Genomic DNA, 22,864 nt, shown 5'->3' on the forward strand with positions numbered 1-22,864 from the left:
CACGCGGCACCCCGGCGCATGACCACTGCATGCACTGGTACGGCGCCGGCCTTCCTTCCTGCCCACTTGCTGCCTCCGCCACCGCCTCACCACCTCACCGCCCCCTCCTCACCGCCTCACCGCGCCGCCTCACCACCACCACCACCACCTCACCGCCCACTTGCTGCCTCCGCCACCGCCTCACCACCTCACCATCACCTCACCGCCCCCTCCTGACCGCCTCACCGCCAGTGTCTCGGCCAGCGCCACCACATCCCGGAAGCGCCGGTCCACAGTGGCCTCGCCCACGGCCGCGCCCCGGCTGGTGACCTTGTACACGATATAGGGGTCGGACAGGCCTGTACGGCGGTTTGGGGGGCCGGGTTGGGGTTGTAAGTACCAGCCCAAACCAAGCCAAACCAAGCCAAGCTAGCGGAGCACAGGTAGAGGCATTAGTTGCAAGCGAGGGGGAGGGGAGCGTGGCTGCGCGCGGCCGACAGCACTTGGAGGGGAGCGGGTCGCGCAGCCGCCGCACAGCACACGGCGCCTTCCCTGCACGCATCCGCCCAGGCCCGCACACACGCGCACACACGCACACATGTACACACACACACGCGCACACACGCACACAGGTATACACACACGCACACACACATTCACGTACACACACACACGCACACGCGTGCCCACCCGGTATGCGACTGGGCGCCACGGCCTTGCGCGGCGAGTGCACCGTCACGGTGTTGGTCAGCAGCGCCGCCGCCGCATACGAGTGCGGGCTGCCGGCAGCCACGGCCGCAGAAGAAGAAGCCGAGCCCGTGTGGCGGTGCGCGGCGCCCGACGGCCCCGCGCCCGCGCTGCCTCCCGCTCCCGACATCGACATCTTCTGAGGCGCGGCATCGGCTGTATCGCTGCTGGCGCCGCCGTCAGCAAACGGGTTTTCGAAGCCGCCGGGCGCTGCCGCGCCGGCGGCGCCGGCGGCGCCGCCGCCAGCGGCCATGCCCGTTCCACTTCCGCCGCCGCCGCCGCCACTCATGTAACTGTAACTGAAGGAGTCGTCGTACCGCGTGGGTACAGCGGCGGCCGAGGTGCCGGGCGGAGAGATGGGGTCCTCACTGACCGGCAGCGCGCGGCTGAACTCGCGGGTGAAGTCGTACAGCGGCGGCAACCGCTGCGGTTGCGGTTGGGATGCCGTTGCGTGATCAGGTGTATCGTACAGGTCGGAAGGCATGGCAAACGCGGTGTCGTAACCGTAACCGTTGCCGCCGCCGGCGCCGCCAGCTGCGTCGCCAAAGCTCAGCGGGTCGTGCACCGGCTCTGCCCGCGGCGGCGGCGGCGCCGCCGCTGCCGTTGCGCCAAAGGGGTTGCTGAGATCGCCTGTGCTGCCGGGACCGCTGGACGCTGGTGTGGGATCCGCGGCAGCTGCGGGGCGGTCTGGTAGGCGTCGGAAGGGGTTGCCAGGTGCCGGGGCAGCAGCAGTAGCAGTTGCGCCGCCGCTGCCGCCGGCGCCGCCGGCACCGTGAGGCGGCGCCGTCATGTACGACGAAGATGCTGTCGCATTGGCGGCTGTACTGCGTGCCGACATGAAGCTGTCGTACTCCGATGCGGTTGGCGCCGGCGGCGCGCCGGGCGCAGGAGCTGAGGCATCATTGCCCTTCAGCTGCTCGGGCGGTGTCTGGTGGGAAGAGGCAGCGAGGGGGAGTAGGGCAGTGCAAGGACTGGGCGTTGGCGGTGAGGTGCATGGATGCAGGGTCGTCAAGACGACAGCCGAGGGCACTGGCGCAAGACAAGGGGAAGGGGTGGGGGGTGGGCGGAGAACGAGCGTTGTGTGTGCACACGCTAGCGGTCCTGCAGGCCGACACGACCTTGTGCCTGGCGCGTCCAAGGACGAATCCAAGGCACCAAACGATCTATCGTGAGCTATTACAACGCATGCATGTTCCGCATGCCTCACCCCGCTGGTGTTGGCGTCGGGTTCGGGCCCAGCAAGAGGGTCGCGGAACATTTCGGTGCTTCGCTGTCTCGCTGCTCTGCGCTTGACGAGTCGTCCGTTGTCCACTTGGCTTTACCACAGCTGTAGATTAATGCAGCAGCTGCGCTAGCCTTGGCTTGCTTGAGTGCTTCGGTTTAGTGCAGCAAGCTGAGCTGCAAACCGACCTGCGTCACCTCGTGCGAAAGCGTTTGAGCAATCCAAATAAAACAGCTGACAAATAAGCAAATGAATATGCACATTGTGTAAATGGAGAGACCTTTTTGCTCTGCAGTTGCATGGGGCGTGATGAGGGAAGTTGAAGCGAACTGTTGCTCATCCACTTTTGCCTCTTCAAATCCGAGCGCAACTTGCAGCCCATCTACAGGTACCCTTTACCATTCTCTGCGCGGCGATTCATCGCGGAAAAGGAATAGGGCTTTTCGCCGCACCGGCGACGCGTGCTAGAAATCAACACTTAATAATACCAATTCTGTAAAGGATGCAAGCCTTGCAGGCCCATGAGACCGTTTCCACTTACTTTGGCCAGGCGGGCGAGCGTCGGGCACGAACCCGTTCGTGTTGATTTGCTGCTCAGAGGCAGGTGCATGGGCTACTGGCCTGGCAGAAGCTTGGTGTTACATTCGAGCCTTCCAATCATCGATGAGGCGTCGTGAGCGCCCGGCGGACAGCGGACGGCGATCAATCCGCGCCCTAGCCGCGATACTGTGTGCGGTCGCGCTGCGCGGCGCCTTCTGCCGACTGGCAGATGGCATTGTCCCAGTTGATGTGAAGTGGGTTAATGAAAGTGACCTGCCTTTTCTCGACCACGCGGTCGGGCAGGTAGGGCTACGAACAGCCGCGCGTGGCAGGGCTTCCTTTGTGTTGGGCACTCAGCGGGCTCTGGCCACTTGGACCTTATGCATTTACGGCGACAATGGTGCAGCGTGCGTGTGACCTGGGGTGCCTGCGTGCGGACAGGCCACGCCGTGCCATGACGGCCATCCAGCGTTTTTGGATCGTAACCGCGCATGGCCCCCACCAAAACCCTCATGCGATGCCGTCACCCACTTCACAACAGCACGCTCTGCCATGCAGGATGGGTCATTGGGTCGAGACCACAGCCGCACTGCGTTGTGCTGCACTGCGCCTGTCGTGCGCCGTGCGTCGTGCGTCGGGTGTGTGTTTTTCAGAGGCGCTACGTGCTGGCCGATCTAACGCGCCTTCGCCCGCATATTGTCGCCGCGGTGCCCTGCGGCCCGACAGGACGTGGTGATGCTGCCGCTGCCTCGTCCGGGCTATGAGGCCGCTAGCGGCCAGGAATGGGATGCCTTCCTGAGGTGAGTCAGGGCAGCGCGCGGGGGGTGTCCAGATGTTGGCTGGGCCAGCGCTTGGGTCGAGGGGTATCGTAGGAGTGATGGTATGCTGGAAGAAGGCTCGTTTTTACAGGGTGGCGGAGAGGGCCTGCGGCTGAGGGACTTTGAGACGAGCGGAGATGGGCAGAGGGCAGCAGCGGCGGCCGCGGCTGGAGGATTGGGGCAGGCGTATGCGAGCTCTGCCCTGAAGCTGCGGCACTGTTGCATTGGCATGCACGGCCGCCCGACCTATCAGCCGGTGGTGATGGGTGCGGGTCAGATCGATGCAACTGGTGAAGTAGTGGCGGGGGCTTCAATCCTGACTGACGCCATCAACCCGTGCCACCGCCACCGCCACGGCCACGGCCTTCCTCTGCACCCGCTGCAGTCAGAACCTGGGCAAGGACCTGGAGAAGTACGGCAACGCCACAGTGAGCAAGGGGGGGGCCGTGCCATTCGTGTGTGCGTGTGCGTGTGCGTGTGAGTCATGGAGCACGTCACAGGCAGTCCCCAGAGCTGCGGATAATCGGGACACGCGCTGCACTGCAGACGAAAGCGAGGACCGGGTTTGGTGTTGAAGGTCACCACTACAGCCTTCTCGCCCCTCAAAGCACTTCCATGACTGGCCCACGTGCGACTGCACTGCTAGCCCTCTTTGTGCACCGACCGCGTGTGCTCCCGCGTGTTCAAATGCGCACACAGGCCTCCATCGTGACGCTGGCTGCGCTGCACACGCTCATGGCGCGGCTGTGGCGCAGTACCGCCAAGCGAAACGGCGCGCTGGTGGTGCTGCGGCGCGGCCGCGCGTACGTCGCCAGCCACAGAGGCATGCCGGGCTACATCCGCACGCGGGTGGGTGGCAGCGGGCGACAGTGGGACAGTGGGTGGGTTCGCTGTCTTCAGCACGTCCATGAGAACAAGGGTGCGGCGTGGCGTGCGGGCTTGACGGCGTTGTCGGGGTGTGGCGGCCTGGAATTGTCGGGGCGTGGGGGTCCTTGTGACGCAACGCGTAAGTTGCGCCGTTGCGGCGCATTGCGTACTCGCGCATAGCGCACGCGCAGTGTCGATCCAGTCACGCACTTCACACTCGCGCAGCTGACTGTGAACCTGGAGGGGCTGGTGCGCGGCGCACGGCGGCTGGGGCTGCAGCTGCCCGACACGCTGTTCGCGTACAACGCACAGGTACGACATGTGTACGATGCGGTGTGGCGTACAACGCACAGGTATGACCAGCGTACGGGGCGGTGTGGGGGCAACACGGCACGATGTGTGCACGGCACTGGCGAAGGACGTCGCAACAACAACCACGCGTGTTAAAAGAACCACAAAAGGAAGCCCGCCCAGACGGCGCGGGAGTTACTATTATGTGGGTGTGCGTGTGTGTGCATCCTGTGCGCCGCAGGATGAGCCGGTGTGTCGGCTGCTGGAGGGCGCCTGCAGTGACGCGCCGTTGTTCAGCCACATCAAAAGATACGACTGGGAGCAGGGCAGGTGGGCGAGACGCGGGTGCGAGGGTTGGTTTGCCCGGGCCCGCCGAATAGGACCTAACGCGGGCGGTGACAGGCGACAGGCGAGGCGGGGCAGACGGGAGTTCCTATGGCATGAGTGAACCATGGCGTGCGACGGGCCGGGGGCCTCCTGCGTGGAGTTTGCGAAGCTCTGGAGCCCTTACTTCCCGATACGCATGCCGCAACCCCCACGCACCCCCAGGTCAATAGACAGCGATGTGCTTATTCCGCACATGCTCCACGTCTTCAACCACACCATCCACTTCCCCTGGGCTGCCAAGGACCCGCGTGCCGTGCTGCGCGCTCGGATGCAGGTGCGCGCGTGTGGTTTTGGTACGGTGTGCCATGGAGGGTATGCGGCCCGGGGGCACAGCTGGCGCTGGCGCATAGCTTGCTTTTTGCATCGCCGTCCGGAGTGCTTACTGTGCGTACGCGTGCTCGGCGCAAGGCGCACGGCGCAAGGGAGCATACCTTGTGTGTGCGGCCCTGAAGAATATCTTACACACCCCTGACACTCCCCTCCACAATCCGACAACGCCCGACGCCGCCCCACGGCCCGCCCCTGGCCACGCAGAGCTCCATGGACCATCGCAGCTGCATGCGTGTGGTGCTGGCCCAGCTGTCAGCCTCGCCCGCCGGCGCCCGGCTGCTGGATGCGGGGTTCGTGGAGAACCGGCACCGCACCTACCGCCCGACCGCCGAGCAGATGGTGAGCTGGCAGAGGATGGCTGAGGGCGGCTGAGGTGGCGTGTGGGCAGCTGCCATGCGGGTATATGAGAATGCCGGAGGGTGACGGGCGGGCGACAATGGGAGTCGGAGGGACACTGAGAGAAACGGATGGCTACTGACACGCCGTACCGCCCCGCACCGTCTTCTTACGCCCCGCTGCATTGCCCGCGCCCTCACCGCTGCAGAAGAGCTACCTCACCATTGCCGAGCACGCGCGCTACCGGCTGCTGCTCAATGCCGACGGCCACACCGCCTCCTCGCGATTGGGCTACCTCATGACGGTGCGTGGGAGTGAAATCTGGACCAATCCCGTCAGGGAAGGGTCGCGCTGCAAGGAGAAACTGCAGCGCGACGGTGCGTGGGAGAGCTGCTGAGGCCGCTGAGGCCACGTCCATGCCGCGGCGACCAGGCCTTCAGCTGAGCCGGTGGAGGGCGTGGATCCATGTACAAGGGGGGCAGTTGGCCATCATTCAATTCCGTCCTTGATGGGCAGCTAACCCCCAAAGAGGACTCGTCCCAAGCCTGGCCATTCAGCTTTTTGCGGTGCGGTTGTGACCGTGTACGTGTCTGTGTATCTGTCTGTGACCGTGTTCACGTGCCGCGACCTGTATCCTGTGCAGATCAACAGCCCCGTGCTGACCGAGCAGAGCCCCTGGATCGAGTACTACTACCGCAGCCTCAAAAGCCTGGATCCGGATCCGGGTTCTGGGCGCCCCCACCGGGTGGTGTCGTACTACAACAAGAGCAACATCCTGGATCTCGTACGGCAATACCAGGTACGCTGACTCTGCACCACGTTCCCCCAAGGCTCGTAGAAGTGCACGGGCGTTGCGGTGCGTTGTCCGCGTGCCCCGCCAACACGTGCCCCGATGCAGAAAGGCACAGACGCATCGTGCACACATAGAGCGGCAGACATTGCAGCTGTCGGAACCAGGTTAGGAATCAGCGGCTCAATGTCGTGTGTGCCTCTCCAGTTCTCAAACATCTGTTTGATGTGACGCCTGGTGGCTTCGGCCCGGCCCTGACCTGCCGCGCCCTGTCCTGTCTCGACGGTTCACCCGCCAGGACTCTGCCCAAGACGCCGTCCTACGTGCCCAGGCAGATGCGGCGCAACGCTTTGCCGCGAAGTACATCACACCCGACCAGAAGGTGGGCAGGAAAGAGAGCCCAGCATGTGAGCATTGACCAGCCAGTTGCCGTCATCAAGTACAAGTTAGCGTTGGTGCGTGGGCCTTTCAATGCTGCAGGGTGTACCGTACCATTGTGGTCCTTTTGCATTTGTACCCGCGAGCGGCGCTTGGACTGCGCAGTCCTCGAAGTCTGGCCTTTACGTTCCAACGCCCTCTTACCCTTAGCCCTCTTACCGTCCAACCTCCCAACGCCCATACGGCCCTGCAGGTGCGGTACTGGGTGGCTGCGGTGCAGGCCTACGCTGCGCTGATGCCGCCGGGGCTGAAGCGGCTGGTCGCGGACCTGCAAGGGCTGTCGCCGGTGGGCAAAAGCAGCAGCGGCGAGCTGCGGCTGGGCAACGCCAGCGCCACCGCCATTCTGGACGCCCTAAAAGCCGCCAGCCGCGGCAGCGGCAGTAGCAGTAGCAGTGACAGCGGAAATGGCAGCGGCAGTAGCAAGGAGGGCGGCATTCTCGGCAAGGAGAGTGACGTGCGTAGGTTAAGCAGCACGGGCGTCAAAGGCGGCAAGCAAAAGAGCAAGAGCCGCAAGGCCAAGGCCAAGGGCAAGGGCGCAAGGTCTTCGGCGCGCAGCACTCGCCGCCTAATGGGTGTGGGGGTAGTTGTGGATGCCCTTGCACGCTGGTGGGCCGGCGGCAGCCAGCAGTGAATTCGCTTGCTGTATGCAGTCACGGGCGTGGGCGACGTGGTAGAGGGTTAGATGCATTGATGGTCGTGTCTGGGTTGCAATGTTGCATGTCACGAAGTCTGGTAATGTACGCACTTCTCTGCATCAGCCGTGCTGGTCCGGCAACGGCTGTTTGCAAGCAAGTATTCATGGAGAGTCAAGGAGGTCAAACTTTGTACTGCAATGTAGCAATCAAAGGAATGAGCACTGAGCACTGCATGAGGACGGACGCCGCTTGGCGTGAGGCTGGGGCTCTCAGTGCATAGAAAGAGATGTTCAAGCCACGCGCGTGATGCGTGTACATGTGCGTGTGCCCATGTGCGTGTGTTTCTTTGTTGCAATGACGGGCCGTGCTCGGCGGAGACTTCAGGGGCAAGTGAGGCAATTTATGTGAACTGGTTGTGTGTACGCCAGCGTACGCTTTCTGCGAGCTGTCGCTGTGACTCTGACGCGATTTGAGATCGTTGCACGCGATGCGCAGTGGGAATGTTGGGGCCATCTGGGGCCCATGGCGAGCGTGGCGACGGCGTGCCTGTGCAGAGCGCATGTGCGGCAGTCGGCAGGTGGTGACACGGTGTTGAGAAGTGCACCGTGAGTCCGTTGCCCTCCATCCCTCCCTGCCTGCATCCATGTCTACGTAATGCGGTGTACGTCCTTACCCTGTGAGACACGATAGCGATGAATCGCGTGGAGGCGTGAGGCGCAATGGCACAGGATTGCAAGAGTTGCAATATGTGTGCGGCAGTGTGAACATCCCGTTGTCTGTTCTGGAGAGCACAAGTGGGTATTATTGATGTTATATGTCGTATCCTCAGGCACAATGAATACTGAATGATCGCCGCATAATGTTACGACGGAGCCGCGACGAAACTGCATGCCATAACAATCATGGTACACGCAAGCAGCCGGTGGCCGGCGCGGTATAAGAGCCAGGACACGGGGAGAAATCAGCGAAACTTTGCAAGAACATTGTGTTTTAGACGCGCGACCAGGCGGTTTGTCCTGTTGGGGCCTGGGGTGGTTGCAGGCACAATGTGGGGGGTGTCGGGTGTGTGCGTGTGTTTGCCAATCCGCGATTGCCTGCGATCTGGGCGTCAGAGCCCTGGTTGAAACCTCTATAATAGATACCCTCTTTCTTCAACAGACAGTACAGAGCCCACCTTGTCTTTCCACAGCGAACAGTGAGAATTGCACATTGAAGCGGTGGCAAATACACTCGGCTACTGAAGCTCGTGCCGCATTATAACTGTGCAATCTCAATATAGGACATCATCGGTAGTTTGCAGCGTGGCCGGGGCCCTGCTGCGGCCCCGTGCTTCTACTAGCTTCGGCGCTCCCTCCAGCGCATACCCAGGCCTGCTAAGCACTCTACTTAGCGTATGGGAGCCATCAGTGGAATGGCTGGCGGCGAGTAAGTGCAGCAGCGAGTCTGAATAGCTACTGCGGGCGGCAACAAAGCCCCAAAGCACCCTCGACTGCGCCCCGACACCAGCGTCACATAGCTGCCAAACATCTGAAACTTGAAGCTCCAACAGCTTGCTTAGTGGCCGCCTGCGTGGTTTGAGCCCGCTGTCAGAATGAAACTTCCTCTGCGTGTGCTTTGCGGGGGGCTTCTGATTACCTTCATCTTTTTTCCTCCTCTCATAATTGCAGGATTATTCGCTCCATCTTCGGCGGGCCTGTGTCCACGCGGGCGCTTTGTGCAGTTGCTCGCCCTGAGCCGGAGCCGGAGCCGTTGCCAGCGAAAAAGGCTGGGGGCACAGCAGGGGCCAAGCCGGGACAGGCAGCAGCGCCTGCAGCCCCAAAGCCGAAGCCCATCGATCCCAAAGTGCTGAAGAAGAAGCAGCTCGCGGACGATCTGGACTTGTTTGAGGACCTGGCCTCAGACGGGCCGAAAAAGGTACCAAAGCCCAAACCCAAGCCGGCGCCCGGCCCACACGCCGCAGGTCCGGGCCCCAGCAGCGCACGGCACGCAGCAGGGCACGAGGGCCGCAGCAGCGGGAGGCCCAGCGCGGGGTCGGGTACAGCAGCAACTGCGGCTCGGGCCAAGAGTCCATCCCTCTCAGCGCGCCCAGCCGCCGGCGCAAAGCCAGGCTCCGGTGGGGGCAAGGCCTCGGGCCCTGCTCCTGCCACCAACGGCACCGGCAGCCGCGCAGCCCACACCAACCACCAGCGGCAAGGCGGGGCAGCGGCCGGCGGCGGCGGCGGCGGGTCCAGAGCCGGCGCGTCCGCACCTGCAGGCGGGGGCAGGCCAGGGGCAGGTCCGGGCGCTGGCGGTGGCGGCGCGGGCGCAGTAGCCCGGGGCGGGCCAACCTCCACCTCGGGGCGCGGCGCATCGGGGTCCTCAGGCAAGGCCGCCGCCGCGGCGGTGCCGCCCGGACAGGCGCGCCCAGCCGGTGTCCCGTTCCTCGGCTCGGCGCGCCCCGCCGCGCCCTCGGGCGCAGCTGCCGCCAACGGCGGCGGCGCAGCCGCGCCAGGCCTGGCCAAGCGGCCGGCGGGCCCCGGCGGAGCCGGGGCCGGCGGCGGCGGCGGCGGCGGCATGGGCGCGATGCGGCGGGACGCGGGGCGGCCGGTTATTCGGAAGCCGTCTGCGGGTCCGCCGCGGCGGCGGCGTGATGAGGACGAGTACGAGGACGACTTTGTGGTGGACGATGAGGAGGAGGAGCCGGAGGAGGACTGGCGCCGCTTCCTGAGGAGAACCACAGGGTGAGGCGGCGCGGGCCGCTGGAGCGCATGGGTTGGGTGCGGTGCTGGCAAAAGCCAGGGGCTGACTGGGATGGCAAGCGGCGATGGGGCAATGATCCTAGCGGCCTGTGACGCAGGCAAAGCCGGCAGCGAGCGTTGTCGCCGTCGGGTTGTCGACACTTTTCCCACACGGTCCTTACCCCTCCCCTCTCTCCTCTCCCATCTCCACTTGTTTCCTCCCCGCTCGCCCCCACCGCAGCTACGACCCCAGCCGCTACCGGGACGACCCCTACGACGACCGCTCCATGGAGGTGGGCTGGCGCCAGGTGGTGGCGGAGGAGAAGCGCAGCGAGCGCATGGGTGAGCGCCGGGCCGCAGGGGAGGGGAGGGGAGGGGAGGGGAGGGGAGGGGAGGGGAGGGGAGGGGAGGGGAAGGGGCGCGAGGGGTTGAGCGAGCGGGCGCATGGGGTGGGAGTCGGACAGCTAGCAAGCGGGCGGGCATATGCAGCGGATGGGGTGGGGGTTAGATACCAGCCCAAACGCATGCCCTGGGGGGCACGCGTGGGAGCCGGGCCGGGCTCGTACTGGGGGAAGTGGCAAGAGGGGCTAGCTGCTTTTGACGGGGGCGCAAGGGAGGGTCAGGTGGCTTGACAGCACAGCCGGGTGCGCAGAAGGGCACGCAGTGGAGGTGGGAGGCCAAAGTGGGATGCCTGGCTTGTGGGGCGCTCGGGTGCAGACGTTGAGCGGGGCCGGCGGGCTTCGGCAAGCGGGCTTCGGCAAGCGGGGCCAGGCCCAAAGCCAACGCCAGCGCAGCGACTGGTCCAAACACGCAGTCGTGCAGAATCCACCCAGACAGGACCCATCAGTGCATCCGCGCACCGGCGCACACATGTGACCCGCGGCCCGCCAAGACCGGTTCGTGTCCCGCTCTTGACGTCCTCGCAGGTCGCATGGAGGACGAGCTGGCTGAGGAGGAGGAGGAGCGCAAGCGCAAAGAGAAGATGAAGCGGCTCAAGAAGCAGCGCACGCAGTAGCAGCAGTGGTTGGGAGGTGGCGGCGGGGTGGGCTGGGGTGCTCGCGGCACGGGTGGCGGGCAGCGGCGGCGGTAGCGGTAGCGAGGTGGCTTGGCGCCTGCTGCGCGGCAGGCGGCACGGGGTCATGCGCGGCGGTCCCGACGGGGATGTGCATACGGCATCAGGCCCCCGTGTGGTTGCGTGTGTTGGAATGTGTAGCAGGACACTGGCCGAAAAGGTCTAAAATAGCTGTCCGTGGCTAACATGGGTTGCGCTTGGATCGTGGCCGGGATGTGAGCCGCAGGGCGGCGTGAGCCTGGACGTACCTTGGTGGGCGGTGGGTAGGTGGTTGCAGGGGCTGGATTGATGCCGCTTCGGAATGGGGAGCATCAACGATTAAGCAAGCACATGCCCGCTTGAGCTACGGGAGGAGTTGGGCCGTGTTTAGGTTAGCTGGGGCTGCGGGGCTGCGGCCCGTGTACTACTATGGGAAGGGAAGAGCAACATGAAGGCAGGATGAGGCGTTCGCATGCGCAGACGCTTGGCTCGTGTGTAAGTGGTCAGCTGTGTGTGGAAGGGGGCGACTGGATTCTGAATGGTCAGTGGTGGGGAGTTGTGAGGAGGCATCCGGTACGGCTATCCGGGCCGCAGCGCAAGCGATGGGGGCAGTGTGAGGAGAGCATCGGGCCGTGCCCGTAGAGGCTACGATAGGCCACTGCCTACCAATGATGATGGGTCTTGCTTGGAGGCTTGGAGCAGGAGTGGGTGGAGCTGCGGCTCGAGGCAGGGAGCTCGGGTGTAGGTGCATGGGCTGAATCAGGAAGTGTATGAAGGCGCCAAGTGCCGGCGTGGGAGATTGGGAGGCAGTACCGGGAACACCAATGTCCCAACTGTAACGGCTGTAGATGCCTGACACAGCACTGGTGGACTAGCAACGCTGCAACGAGGTCCCTGAAAGTTGAACCCAAAACTCAAGAGCCAAGATGCACAATTACAAGCACGCCAGCCCTCTGCGTATTGGTGTTCCTGCTTGCCTCGGGGCGGTGGGCGCAGGTGCCAACCAGGGCTTCCAGGGGTAGGCCGCCGCCGCTGGCTAGAAGTGCCCTAACCACGTTTAGCAGTATAGTCGGCAAAAGCCACATCAAGATGCCCCAGGGCGTGTTCCGTTATATACTTGTGTGTTGTAGAACTTCCGCGTTCCGCCCACACCACGTTCTCGCCCACGGCATCCACGGGCCCGCAAATGCCTACGGTCGTGTGCCACTCCCGGAAGATGCAAACCCTGGTGCCAACAGTGGCCAGATAGCGCATCGCGCCCCAGCGCCCAGCCATGGAGCGGCGCTGCCCAGCACCCATCTACCCGCCGCCACCCCGCTCCTGTGCATCTGTGTCCCGTTCGCCATCACAGGCCAGCGCCCTCACACACACACACGTCCTCGTGGAGCGTGAGGAGTGCGCGTCAGCAAACTACCAGCCTGCCAGCAAGTCCTGCTGACCCTGTCCGATCGCACCAGTCCTCACTGGCACCCGGTCCGCCCCAGTCCAGTGCGTCGCAACCAGACCCGGGACTAAAATCCGTACCGTGTGCTCACGGCTCACCCTCATACGCCCCTCGTGCGAGTCCGATGCCCCCTTGCCGACATCCACGAAGCACCGCACGCTGACATGCTGCCTGGGGCCAAGAAGCTGCCGGATCCTGCGCCGGATCCTGCATCTGCCGCTAGCAAACACCGTTATCAGATCAGGACAGCTGCTGCCGCTCAGAACAGCTGCTGACGCGGCCCGGCTGTGGGCGTGAAGCTCTCCCTCAGCGCCTCCGCGGCGCTCTTCTCCCACGTCTGCCGCTGCTCCACGATCAGGCCCTCGTCACTGAGCGTGTACACCGTGTGCCCTGTGTGTTAAGAAAGCACAAGGAAAAACATTACGCGTAGGACAGTGTATGCGATGCAGAGTTACGTGTGTGTGTGTGTGTGTGTGTGTGTGTGTGTGTGTGTGTGTGTGTGTGTGTGTGTGTGTGTGTGTGTGTGTGTGTGTGTGTGTGTGTGAAGGAGGCATGTGTGCGGCGGCGATTAGTCAGGCGGCCGCTAGTAGCCCGGCAGCGGAGAGGGGTGCTGATGTGGGCCCAGGTTGCGGGGCTGCCGGCTGGCGCAGAGGCACGCGCGCACGACCTTATACACCCCTGGATGAAGGGCATGCCACCGCTCATCAGGGCAACGGCGGAAATGTTGCACAGCGCTGCGCCAATCCAACATCGCCATCGTCTAGGACTCTAGGCACTCACGTCACCCCCACTCCGCCTCGCCCACCCCGCCTCCCATTCCCCGCCTCCACCCCCACCCCGCCCCCCCCCCGGTACTCCCACCCTTGAACGGCTCCACTCGCGGGTTCCAGGGGAACACCAGGTAGCCGCCCAGCCGCCAGTCCGCCTCCACGGTGCGGGGCCCACTGGCGGAAATGGACAGCAGCTGCACCTGCACGGGAGGATGGCCGGAGGTGTGTGTGTGTGGCGTGCGTAGGGTGGCGCGATGAAGCGCGCACACAAGGGCATACACGCGCGCACACACACGCACGAGCCAGGCGGCACAACGTAGGCAGTCTAGGGTGTCCTTGCTCTTGGCCTGCATTTGGAACGGATGCCGTTGCCGGCCAGGATTTGCGACGCGGAGCTAGGAATTGTAGGAGTGCCCGGGCCTCACGGTACCGTGAGCACATGCATGGGATGCACCCTTAGGAGCGTGTGCACACTCATCCCCACGCAAGGTAAGGGAAGCGGGGGGTTGCGCGATGTCCGGATGGTATGCCCAGTGGCGGCTCAGCAGCCGGTATGCGAGGTAACTCCAGGTAACACCCGCATACCGTCGCGTTGCTGCATCGCATACGCTGTCTTTGCGCTTTGTTTTCCTTGTGCTCTTCTCCCTCCGCCTGCGCCTGCGCCCCGCACACCTTGCTATAGGCCGGGTCGAACAGCACCTTGAGAGCGGTGAGGTACTTGGACAGCCCCGTCACGTCGTTGGTGGGGTCAATGAACCTGTGTGTGTGTGTGTGTGTGTGTGTGTGTGTGTGTGTGTGTGTGTGTGTGTGTGTGTGTGTGTGTGTGTGTGTGTGTGTGTGTGTGTGTGTGTGTGTGTGTGTGTGTGTGTGTGTGTGTGTGTGTGCGGCAGCGGGGGCAGCGGGGCAGCGGCTGGGCGGGCGTTGCGTGCGTCTCTGGGCGCGCACGCGCGCGCGGGTACGTGTGTTTGAGGAATGACAAAGGAACGGGTGCGTACGTGTTTACACTTCATCGCGTGGAAAGGGCTTTGGGGAGGCGGCACGCTGGCGTGGGGAACCAGGCAGCAAAGGCGGCACGCTGGCGGGGCGGCTTGCCGGGCCAGTCCAACCCGGCCCCCTGGGCTGCCAACGCGCACTCGCTAGCGTAGAATTTTGTGATCTTGAACACACTGAAACACGGTTTTAGGCGCCACGCCGCAATGCTAGCACACATGGCGCGCGCACCTGCAGTCGTCCGCGAAAATCTCCCTCGTCAGGTCCCCCGTCACAAAGTACTGTCCCACCTCCAGGTCACGCCGCAGGACGGCCTGCGCAGCAGACGCGGAGCGCGGGAGCGGAGGAGTGGAAGAGCGGAGGCTTGGAAGAGTGGAGGAACAGAAGCAAGCACGAGGATGGTGCCATGAGTGAGTGCGCAGGTCTGGGTAAGACGTGGGCGGCTCCTGCCCTTCACCAATCAATCAATCATGTACGAGAGGCACAGGAGGTGGCATGCAGCCTGACCCCACGCAGCTGGACGGGCGCGGCTGCGTCAACAGTGATCTGTGGACATTCCGCCTTGCAGGAAGCTGTTACTTAGGGTTTTAGACCTAGGCGGGTTAGTACATGCCTATCACTTGATGCCGGCAGCGTCAACTCACCGCCACCTCTTCCGCCGTCAAGCCGGTGCGCTTGTCGCCTCCAACGCGCTTCACAGGTCCGAGGGGTCCAAGCGGAAGAGCGTTCGCAGGGTTTGCCAGAGGAGCGGCCGCCAGCGCGACAGCGCCGCTCAGCAGGGCACGTCGACTGACGGACGCCGGGCAGGAGGCAGCTGGGTGTTGCACGCCCAACGCAGCGGTCTGCTCCACGGGAGCCTGGATCGCTGCAGACCCGAGTTTCGCGACTGGTGCTACGTCTCCAGATCGTGTCGCTGCGTGCCTAAGAAGCCGAGCTGGGGCGCAGCGCTGCCGTGTGGGAGTGTGAGACACATGTCGAGCGATACCTTCCGAGCGCACCTGCGACACCGAACTCCGTGATACATGCATTTTTGTAACGTCTTATCACCATCAAAGTTGCAAATGCACATGATGATAGGGGAGCCGCTGAACGAACAATGCATGGGAGGGCTCAAAATACTGCCCGAGTCCAGCGAAGATATGTCATTTTATTAAATCTACTCTCCACGACATATACAAACCACGCTACACTGCTCTTTCGCTTGAGCGACTGTCGGGCGGCAGCTCCAAAGTGCGAACCAAGCCGCGCGGATGTTCGCCTTGCTTAGGACCTGATTGTATCTAGAAAATAACGAAAGCGCACCTAGCCGAGACCAGCTGCGCGTCGTTGGCGAGCTTCCGACAGCGACTGCCACACCCAACCTTGTGCGCCCCTGGCCCAGCGGCCTCACAAAGCGATGGTGGAAGCTACGGAGTCTGCAGAGGACACCATCCCCATTGTGCCGCTGCTGGGTGTCACCAAACCGGCGGTAGGCGCGGGCGGGGGCGCCTGAGGTGCAGCGCGGGCAAGTGGGAGACAGGGAGACCAACAGGCAACGTCGGGGTGCGTGGGAGCAAAGGGCTTCCTGCCGTGCTAGAACGTGTGGATTGCTGCACTGAGCAGAGATCACCTCACTTCTACGCTACCTCACCCAACGCAGGAGTCCCTCACCTCCCCGATCGACCGCCGGAGCGACTTCTACCGGCATGCGGCGCTGGTGGTCCCCCACAAGCCGGTGAGACAGCGGTGGCTCGTGTTCTTTTGTGCGGTGCGGTGTCTTGCGGGTGTCGAACTGTGCGAAGTGGTGAGAGGAGAGGGCGCTGCGGAGTCTTCCGTGTCATGAGTACGGTATGCCTGCGTCGGGGCTTGCCATGTTGAACCAGATGGAATCGGGGGCATGGGTACCGTACTGTAGTCTTGGGCGCCTACTGCTGACGGCGTCAAGAGCGCCTGCTGTGTCCGTCTGGGCGCGACTGAGTTACGGTACTTGCACAAAGGGTGCCGTACAAGAAGATGATCTCGAACGCTGGGGGTGTCGAACCCTGCTGAGGCCATGGCCAGCAGCCCGTTGACACTGGAGCTTGCATTGGGGCAGCATCAATTGGGTGATTGGGTTGTCCGCCTGCTGCTGTCCATCCATGTCAACCCACCCGCCCGCCCCCTACCTGACACGACACGACAGGCCCGCCAGCCGCTGATGACCATCCCCAACGTGCTCACCTTCTTCCGCCTGCTGCTGGTGCCGGTGCTGCTGCTGGTGTGGGAGCTGCAGGTGGGCGTGGGGCGTGGCGGCGTGCGTGTGCACATGTGTGTTAGGAATAACACAAGATAGGGAACACGCAGACACGTACACGTGTGTGTGTGTGTGTGCGGTGCGCGCGAGTGCTGTGGGGTGGGTCACTACCAGTACCAGGCCAGTGGGGGCAGGGAACGCCGTCGTAAGGCGTGATAACAGAAAGCGGCGGCCTTACGGTACTCTAATGTCGCCGCTCCTGCGGCGCCAGCTACCTACCTCCACACAAGCGTCAGCGGTACACATCTTTCGCTGCATCGCCCAATCCCCTTTTGTTGTCCTGCAATCTCGTGCCTCTCGTTTATTACTTGGAATGCCGACATCCGCCACCACCAAATCCATCACTTTTCCGCAGTGGCATTACACGCCCACGCTGTGCGCGGTTATCTTCATCGCCGCCTCAGTCACAGACTACTTTGATGGATACCTGGCGAGAAAGGTGGGGAGCTGGGGGGAGGGGGCGCGCCGAGGCGGGCCGAAGGAGCGGGCACGCCTCCGCGGGTTTGATAGCACGACTCCCTGGGTTGCTCAGCACGCCGTACTGAGTTTGTTGGCACGCCTCATTGGGTCGGCTAGCACGCCACCTTGGGTTTTGTTGGCACGCGTGTCAGTGTGCGTGACTGCACCCGCCTCGCGGTGATGCCTTGTGCTACTCGTGCTCCCCACACCTTTCGGCCCCTTGCAACCGTTCCTCTGTGTTTCATCTGTTTCATCCACATGTCAACAGCTCAAGATCGCGACTGTCTTTGGCGCCTTCCTGGATCCGGTGGCGGACAAAATCATGTGAGGGCGCGGGTGGGCGGATGGGGAGCTGTAGATACCAGATCAAACTAAACCGAACCCCATGCAAAAGAGCGAGGAGGAGAGCGTGGCCTGGGGGGCACTGGGTGGGCGGGTGGATGGCCCCCGGAGGTCAGGAGCTCAGCACGGGTTCGTGGTCGTGGGGCCACGGAGCCAAAGAGCCACAGAGCCACAGAGCCAGGGCTGGAGTCAGGGCCAGGGGCCAGGCAGTGCAAGGCCGCCCCGGAGGGTGGGGTAACCCGGGTTTATGAATACCAGCCCAAACTAAGCCAAGCTAGCGGAGCACAGGCAGAGGCGACAGGTGCAAGTGATAATACTCATGGGAGAGGGCCGAGGAGGTTGTAAATACCAGCCCAAACCAAACCAAGCCAAACTCGGGAAGGTTGCGGAGGGGCCTTGCTTAGCAGGACACGCCGGGCGCTGCGGATGTCGACCGTGCCTGTGCTACCCCGGTGACCCCTCCCCTTCCCGCCTCTAGCCAATCATGCATGTCATCCCTTTCTCCGTGTTCTATCTGTGCCCCTCCCCTAGATGGCCTACCGTCTGCCATTTTCTTAGCCAATCATGAATGTAAGTAAATCCCCCCATCACCCTCCGCCTGCAGGGTCGCCACGGCGCTGGTGCTGCTGGCTGTGTCGCCGCCTCCGCCCTGGAGCCCGCAGTGGCTGACGGCGCCCGTGGTGCTCATCATCTGCCGCGAGATCACCATGTCCGCATTGAGGGAGTGGGCGGCGGCGGCCGGAGGAGGCGTGTCCAAGGTGGGTCGGGGGCACGGGGCAGGGGTGTACGGGGCAGGGTGTACGGGGTAGGGTGTACGGGGCAGGGGTGTACCGTGTCTGGGGGCATGTGGGGTGGTCGTGAAGTGCGCCGACGGATTCCGTCGGGTAGGCAGCGCGTTTCATGTCCTCTTAAACAGCAGCTGCATGGGGCGTCGGCAACATGCTTCCCTGCCATTCCCAACCTGGCCCGGCCTCACGGCGCTCCCTGGCTCCCCTTTTGCCATGCTCCGCCCTGCCCTGCCCCCTTTTAGCTTGGTTTGGTTTTGTTTGCGCTGGTATCTACAACCCCCTCCCCTTCCCGGCCTGGCCCGGCCTCTCGGCTGCCCCTTGCCCCTTGCCCTGCCCTGCCCCCACCTCCACCCCCAGGCCGTCAAGGTGAACACGCTGGGCAAGTGGAAGACGGCGCTGCAGATGGTGTCCATGTCGGTGCTACTGGTGGTGAGGCAGCCGCTGGGGGACCTGCTGCCCAGCTACGCGGGTGAGCGGGACGCCGGGGCGGTGGGCGGTGGGCGGGCGGGTGGCGGTGGTGGTGGCGGCGGTGGATAGTCAAAAGTCGGTGTTGAATGCTTGGTGCCAACCCCTGTGACGCTTCTGCTAGACACGCCCTCGCACGCGCCCACACACCCAAACACAAATGAACACACATACGGTAACCACACGCGCGCTTCCTTCCTTGTGCTTTCAAGCCCACACTCCCTGCTCCTGCCTTCCTGCCTTCCTGGCAAACCCGCATACGCACACGTACACGCGCACCTAGGCTCTCCGCTGTGGCTGCACATCAGCCTGGCCTCCTACGTGGCGCTGTGGGGCGGCACCGTGCTGGGGCTGTGGAGCCTGGCCATCTACTTCTCCAACGTATGGGTGCACTTCGTATACCCCGAGGCCAAGAAGCACCACTGAGGCCGCGGCGGCGGCTGGTGCAGGAATGCAGAAGGTGGTGGTGGTGGCAGAGGAGGCGTTCCGGACGGCGGTGGTGTTGATGTTGAAAGGCTTGTTGGTGTTGTTATTGGTGGACGGTGCTGGTTTGCGTAGGCCGCAGCAGCAGCAGCAGGAGGATCACAGGATTGCCGCTCGCTGCAGGTCTCGGCCCTCGCCCGGTGCCTGAACGGAGAAGCGCGTGCGGCTGCTGCCCCGGGCGAGTTGGGCCATCGCTCGATCGTGTGGAAGGTGCTGACCCAAAGGCGAAAGTCGGACATCGGCAGTGCCTATGAGGGCCCTGGAGGCGAATCGTTCAGCGCGCGGATGTTGAGCGATGGCTACGGAGGTGTGTATGCAACTGTTCCGTGCGTGCTGGGCTTGACATTGGGACGTGGGACTGATGACGGGCTTCTGCACGCGTGGAGACCGTGTGTGGTCATTGCAGGCTGCAAGCGCTCTGGCTGCAGCTGGTGGAAGTGGCCGACGTTGTGTAGCACTGGGAGACGGTGGGGACCACTACGTGCCGTCTACAACATGCAAGGCGCGGGCTGCGGCCTCACGGGCTGCCCGGGCAGCAGCAGGGGTTCACCTGGCGGCTGGCGCAGCTGCGGGTGGGGCCCTCCGGGGTCGGGAGGTCCAGGTGCTGTTGCGGAGCCGCGAGGTGTGGGCGGCATGGCCGCATGGGTGATGACCCGACAGCGCCATGGCCATCAGAGCCCTCTGGCAGGTTGACGGGGGTGCAGCATGGGCCTTGGGCCATAAGATTTGATGCGAGACGCCTTCAAGCATGACGGCAGCGCTTGGGCGCCGCGGCTGTGTACCAGGTCCAGACACGCGGGCGCCGCTGTGCAGTCAGTCGCCGGCGTTACAGCAGCAGCAGACCGCAGACCCGGCAGCAGGCGCAACGAATGGGTTCAGGGGCAGCATTTCAAACGATGACTCCTAGAGAAGGAGCTTGGATGACACCTTGAGATGCCTTTTGACCAGCAGCTACCCTGTTAACAGCAGGCCCCTGTACCCGGTGTGGCCAACGTGGCGTCGCGCACTCGCACTCGGGAGTTCTGCCCACAGCCTTCCAAGAGAAGAGAACGCGGCGACCAGGAGAGGAGTAGAGGACACAGCGCAGCGTTCAAATGGCTCCTATGGCCTTCCAGTATCTGCTCTATTGTTATGGTACGTGCTGAAACTATTCAGAAGTACCGCATGACCGCATTGTCCCCATGCATTGCACACCAATACGGTATGCACCCCATAGCAGTCCGCCGTGTACTGCACACCTCCCTAAATGCTGCCCCATAGGGCCATGAATAGCCAACCCCCCTCTTGCTCTGAACCGAAAGACCGCTAGCCTGTCGTGTCACCGGGTCCGAACAACCCTGGCCTAACCCACAAATATCACTTGCAGTTCCAAAGCCGCCACTGTCGTACGATGTCTCTGGCTGTCCCGTCGATATATCTACCGTATATACAAATCCTACCACAGCTTACTCTTGCTACACGCTGCCGCCTGTTGCGGCGCCCGCGCGCGACTGGGTCACGCACCATCATGGCTGTCATCATCACTGCCGCAGTCTAACCGTTTCGCCACCAGGCCCGTAACTAGCTACTTCCGTGCCGCCGTGGCGGGCGCGGCGTCGCTGCCTGCCCACGCCGCTGCTACCGGTATTCTGGCGCGCTTTTGCACTCCCGCCATGTTTGCACCCCCGCCAGTCCTGCGTGCTTTCGCACCCCTGCGGTGCCACACCACGTCAAGCCACGCCGAGGCCTATCTATACCATTTAACCCCCTGCTTCCTGGAACGCACCCTTTGACCCCCCCCCCTGCCGTCATCACCGCGGCAGCAGCGGCCGCCGCATCTCCGCGGTGGTATCCGCGCCCGGCAGGTTGGTCCCACCGGCGGCCGCCAGCGCTATGTGCTCCAGCGATGGCGAGTACACAATCTTGGGCCGCGGCGGCTCGCCGGGCTTGGACTTGTCGCCAAACGTGAAGAACTGCGGAACGGCGCAAACAAAGTGGGCAAAAGAGCAAGGGGCACATACGTTAGGGAGCGGAGTAACCGAGTCAGTGGCGGGGTGGGCGGCGTTTTGCGCTCAGTGATGCGGTGGTGTGCTCGTTCGGCGGGGCAGTTAGTTATACGAGCAACCGTTTCCGACCAACCGACCGACCGGCCCACCGACCGACCCACCTGGTGCATGGACACGAAGACGATTGACACACCCAGGAAGAAGTTGACTGTGAGCGCGTGCCCGAACAGCACGAACGACAGCAGCGCTGTCCAGATGGTGGCGATGGTGCTAGAGTACTTTTTGAGGATGGTGTCTGCGGTGGGGGGTTACATTCATGATTATTTAAGGAGTAAAGGCGCAGCGGGGGGGCGGGCATGGAATACTGTTACCAACATGATGATGTTGCAAGTGCGTGCGGCGTTGGCCGCTCAGCAGGTTTGCAGGTCGGCGGCACGGCAGCGACAGCTCGATCCAAGCCGAAGCAGCCGGAGGGACAGGCGCGAGCGGCACAGCGGGCAAGCGCACCTATACACGGACATGGGTATGGCCACGGACATGAGGATGTTAGCATTCGAGGAGCGCACCCGCGAACTTGTAGAAGAAGCTGGACAGCACGCCCTGCGCCGCGTTGTTTGCGATGAGCAGGTAGGTGATGAGCGACAGGCCTGCGGGGCCGAGGGGTTGAAGTGATTTGGGTTGGGATGGGATGGAATGGGTGCAGGCATGGCCGTATCGAGGAGGAGCGCCGTAGAGTCGCAGCGAGCTGCACACGCGCCCACTTGCGTCGACGTCCTTGTGCCCTCCAACACCCGCACCCGCACCCGCACGCTCACACGCACCGCACCCGCATGTCAGCATCCCTGACCTGATACGCCCGCCCTCTCTGCCCATTCACACGTCCGGCACGGCCCCGCAGCCTACTTCATAATCATAGCGACCCTCAAACCACCCAGCCAGCCAGGCAGCCACCCACCCTGGAACATCTGGCTCAGGTTCTGCTTCTCCCGCAGCGCCGTGACGGCCAGGAACAGCAGGTTGAACACGGCGCCGTAAAAGTACAGGAAGAAGTTCTGTGCGGGATAAGGGTTTGAGTTGAGGTGGTGTGTGGCGGGGTGGGGAGGTAGGGACGGTATGCGCATAGATGCGGGGGCGCTAGTGCAACGTGCAGTAACAACTTGCAGGACAAAGGAAGCTACGCTCTGGACCTCGGTTCATCTGGGTTTGAACGCCGCGCCCTCTTCACCCCGCCTGCCGCCCCACCTGCAGGTGCACTGACGTGTCCATGTGCTTCTTCAGCGCGAACTCGTTGTACACGCTGGCGGCCGCCGGCACCGTCACCGTGCCCAGCGTGCACAGCACGGCCGGGATGAGCGGAATGTTTGCCTCGTCGGGGTTGGGCCCCGAGCCGCACGACTGCAGCTGGTTGATGGTGATGCCTGACATGGTTGATGATGGTGGTGGGCAGCGGCGTGGGCGGGGGCAGGCAGGAAGTTGTGGGCGGGGTGACACGGTGCATATGTCTTGCAGGCAAGCCCCTGCCCCTACCCCTGCCCCTACGGCTGCCCCTACCCCTGCCCCAGCGTCTTGCGGGGAGGTGCGCGCCGGGCCCGGTCCAGGGTCTCAGCCCATGTGGGATTGGAAGCGACTACCCACCCTCCCGCACACAGCATATTCCCTCCCAAGTGCCCTCCCTGCTCCCCAGTCCTCTCCCCCTCCTCCTTCCCCTCCTCCTTCCC

The 22,864-nt window shown here is 63.5% G+C and overlaps 6 protein-coding genes across 6 annotated transcripts in view; 3 read left to right on the forward strand and 3 right to left on the reverse strand.

The window, feature by feature from the left end:
* CHLRE_02g095102v5 (uncharacterized protein) overlaps nucleotides 1-2,194 on the reverse strand; it is a 7,586-nt gene extending 5,392 nt beyond the window's left edge. Inside the window, exons 1-3 of the mRNA XM_001701137.2 lie at nucleotides 1,934-2,194; nucleotides 670-1,654; nucleotides 226-338 (exon numbers count right to left, since the gene is read on the reverse strand). Coding sequence (XP_001701189.2) covers nucleotides 226-338; nucleotides 670-1,654; nucleotides 1,934-1,984 — 1,149 coding nt within the window. The 5' untranslated portion in view covers nucleotides 1,985-2,194. The remainder of the gene's footprint in view (nucleotides 1-225; nucleotides 339-669; nucleotides 1,655-1,933) is intronic.
* Nucleotides 2,195-2,314: 120 nt separating this feature from the next.
* Nucleotides 2,315-8,208, forward strand: CHLRE_02g095103v5 (uncharacterized protein). Its single transcript, XM_043059567.1, has 12 exons — nucleotides 2,315-2,791; nucleotides 3,215-3,288; nucleotides 3,692-3,734; nucleotides 4,006-4,155; nucleotides 4,399-4,485; nucleotides 4,706-4,794; nucleotides 5,014-5,125; nucleotides 5,386-5,520; nucleotides 5,726-5,821; nucleotides 6,161-6,316; nucleotides 6,606-6,689; nucleotides 6,939-8,208. Exons 1-12 carry the CDS (start codon nucleotides 2,612-2,614, stop codon nucleotides 7,374-7,376), a joined length of 1,644 nt encoding a protein of 547 aa, XP_042927198.1. The 5' UTR covers nucleotides 2,315-2,611; the 3' UTR covers nucleotides 7,377-8,208.
* Nucleotides 8,209-8,554: 346 nt separating this feature from the next.
* CHLRE_02g095104v5 (uncharacterized protein) lies at nucleotides 8,555-11,999 on the forward strand. The gene is made up of 4 exons (XM_001701172.2): nucleotides 8,555-8,805; nucleotides 9,048-10,100; nucleotides 10,339-10,439; nucleotides 11,024-11,999. The coding sequence occupies exons 1-4, from the start codon at nucleotides 8,792-8,794 to the stop codon at nucleotides 11,110-11,112; spliced, it is 1,257 nt and encodes a 418-aa protein (XP_001701224.2). The 5' UTR covers nucleotides 8,555-8,791; the 3' UTR covers nucleotides 11,113-11,999.
* A 71-nt stretch (nucleotides 12,000-12,070) lies between these two features.
* Nucleotides 12,071-15,434, reverse strand: CHLRE_02g095105v5 (uncharacterized protein). The gene is made up of 5 exons (XM_001701136.2): nucleotides 14,997-15,434; nucleotides 14,584-14,666; nucleotides 14,035-14,119; nucleotides 13,454-13,562; nucleotides 12,071-12,982 (listed from the first exon to the last, which is right to left on the reverse strand). The coding sequence occupies exons 1-5, from the start codon at nucleotides 15,378-15,380 to the stop codon at nucleotides 12,852-12,854; spliced, it is 792 nt and encodes a 263-aa protein (XP_001701188.1). The 5' UTR covers nucleotides 15,381-15,434; the 3' UTR covers nucleotides 12,071-12,851.
* Nucleotides 15,435-15,534: 100 nt separating this feature from the next.
* Nucleotides 15,535-19,957, forward strand: CHLRE_02g095106v5 (uncharacterized protein). The gene is made up of 8 exons (XM_001701171.2): nucleotides 15,535-15,820; nucleotides 15,992-16,066; nucleotides 16,514-16,603; nucleotides 16,980-17,063; nucleotides 17,352-17,407; nucleotides 18,030-18,183; nucleotides 18,571-18,682; nucleotides 18,962-19,957. The coding sequence occupies exons 1-8, from the start codon at nucleotides 15,749-15,751 to the stop codon at nucleotides 19,102-19,104; spliced, it is 786 nt and encodes a 261-aa protein (XP_001701223.1). The 5' UTR covers nucleotides 15,535-15,748; the 3' UTR covers nucleotides 19,105-19,957.
* An 18-nt stretch (nucleotides 19,958-19,975) lies between these two features.
* Nucleotides 19,976-22,864, reverse strand: part of CHLRE_02g095107v5 (uncharacterized protein) — a 7,219-nt gene continuing 4,330 nt past the window's right edge. The window contains exons 3-7 of the mRNA XM_043059568.1: nucleotides 22,389-22,564; nucleotides 22,102-22,198; nucleotides 21,713-21,793; nucleotides 21,308-21,441; nucleotides 19,976-21,113 (exon numbers count right to left, since the gene is read on the reverse strand). Of these exons, the coding sequence (XP_042927199.1) occupies nucleotides 20,952-21,113; nucleotides 21,308-21,441; nucleotides 21,713-21,793; nucleotides 22,102-22,198; nucleotides 22,389-22,564 (650 nt within the window). The 3' untranslated portion in view covers nucleotides 19,976-20,951. The remainder of the gene's footprint in view (nucleotides 21,114-21,307; nucleotides 21,442-21,712; nucleotides 21,794-22,101; nucleotides 22,199-22,388; nucleotides 22,565-22,864) is intronic.

Source organism: Chlamydomonas reinhardtii, chromosome 2 (assembly GCF_000002595.2).
Source record: "Chlamydomonas reinhardtii strain CC-503 cw92 mt+ chromosome 2, whole genome shotgun sequence".
Lineage (NCBI taxonomy): Eukaryota > Viridiplantae > Chlorophyta > Chlorophyceae > Chlamydomonadales > Chlamydomonadaceae > Chlamydomonas > Chlamydomonas reinhardtii.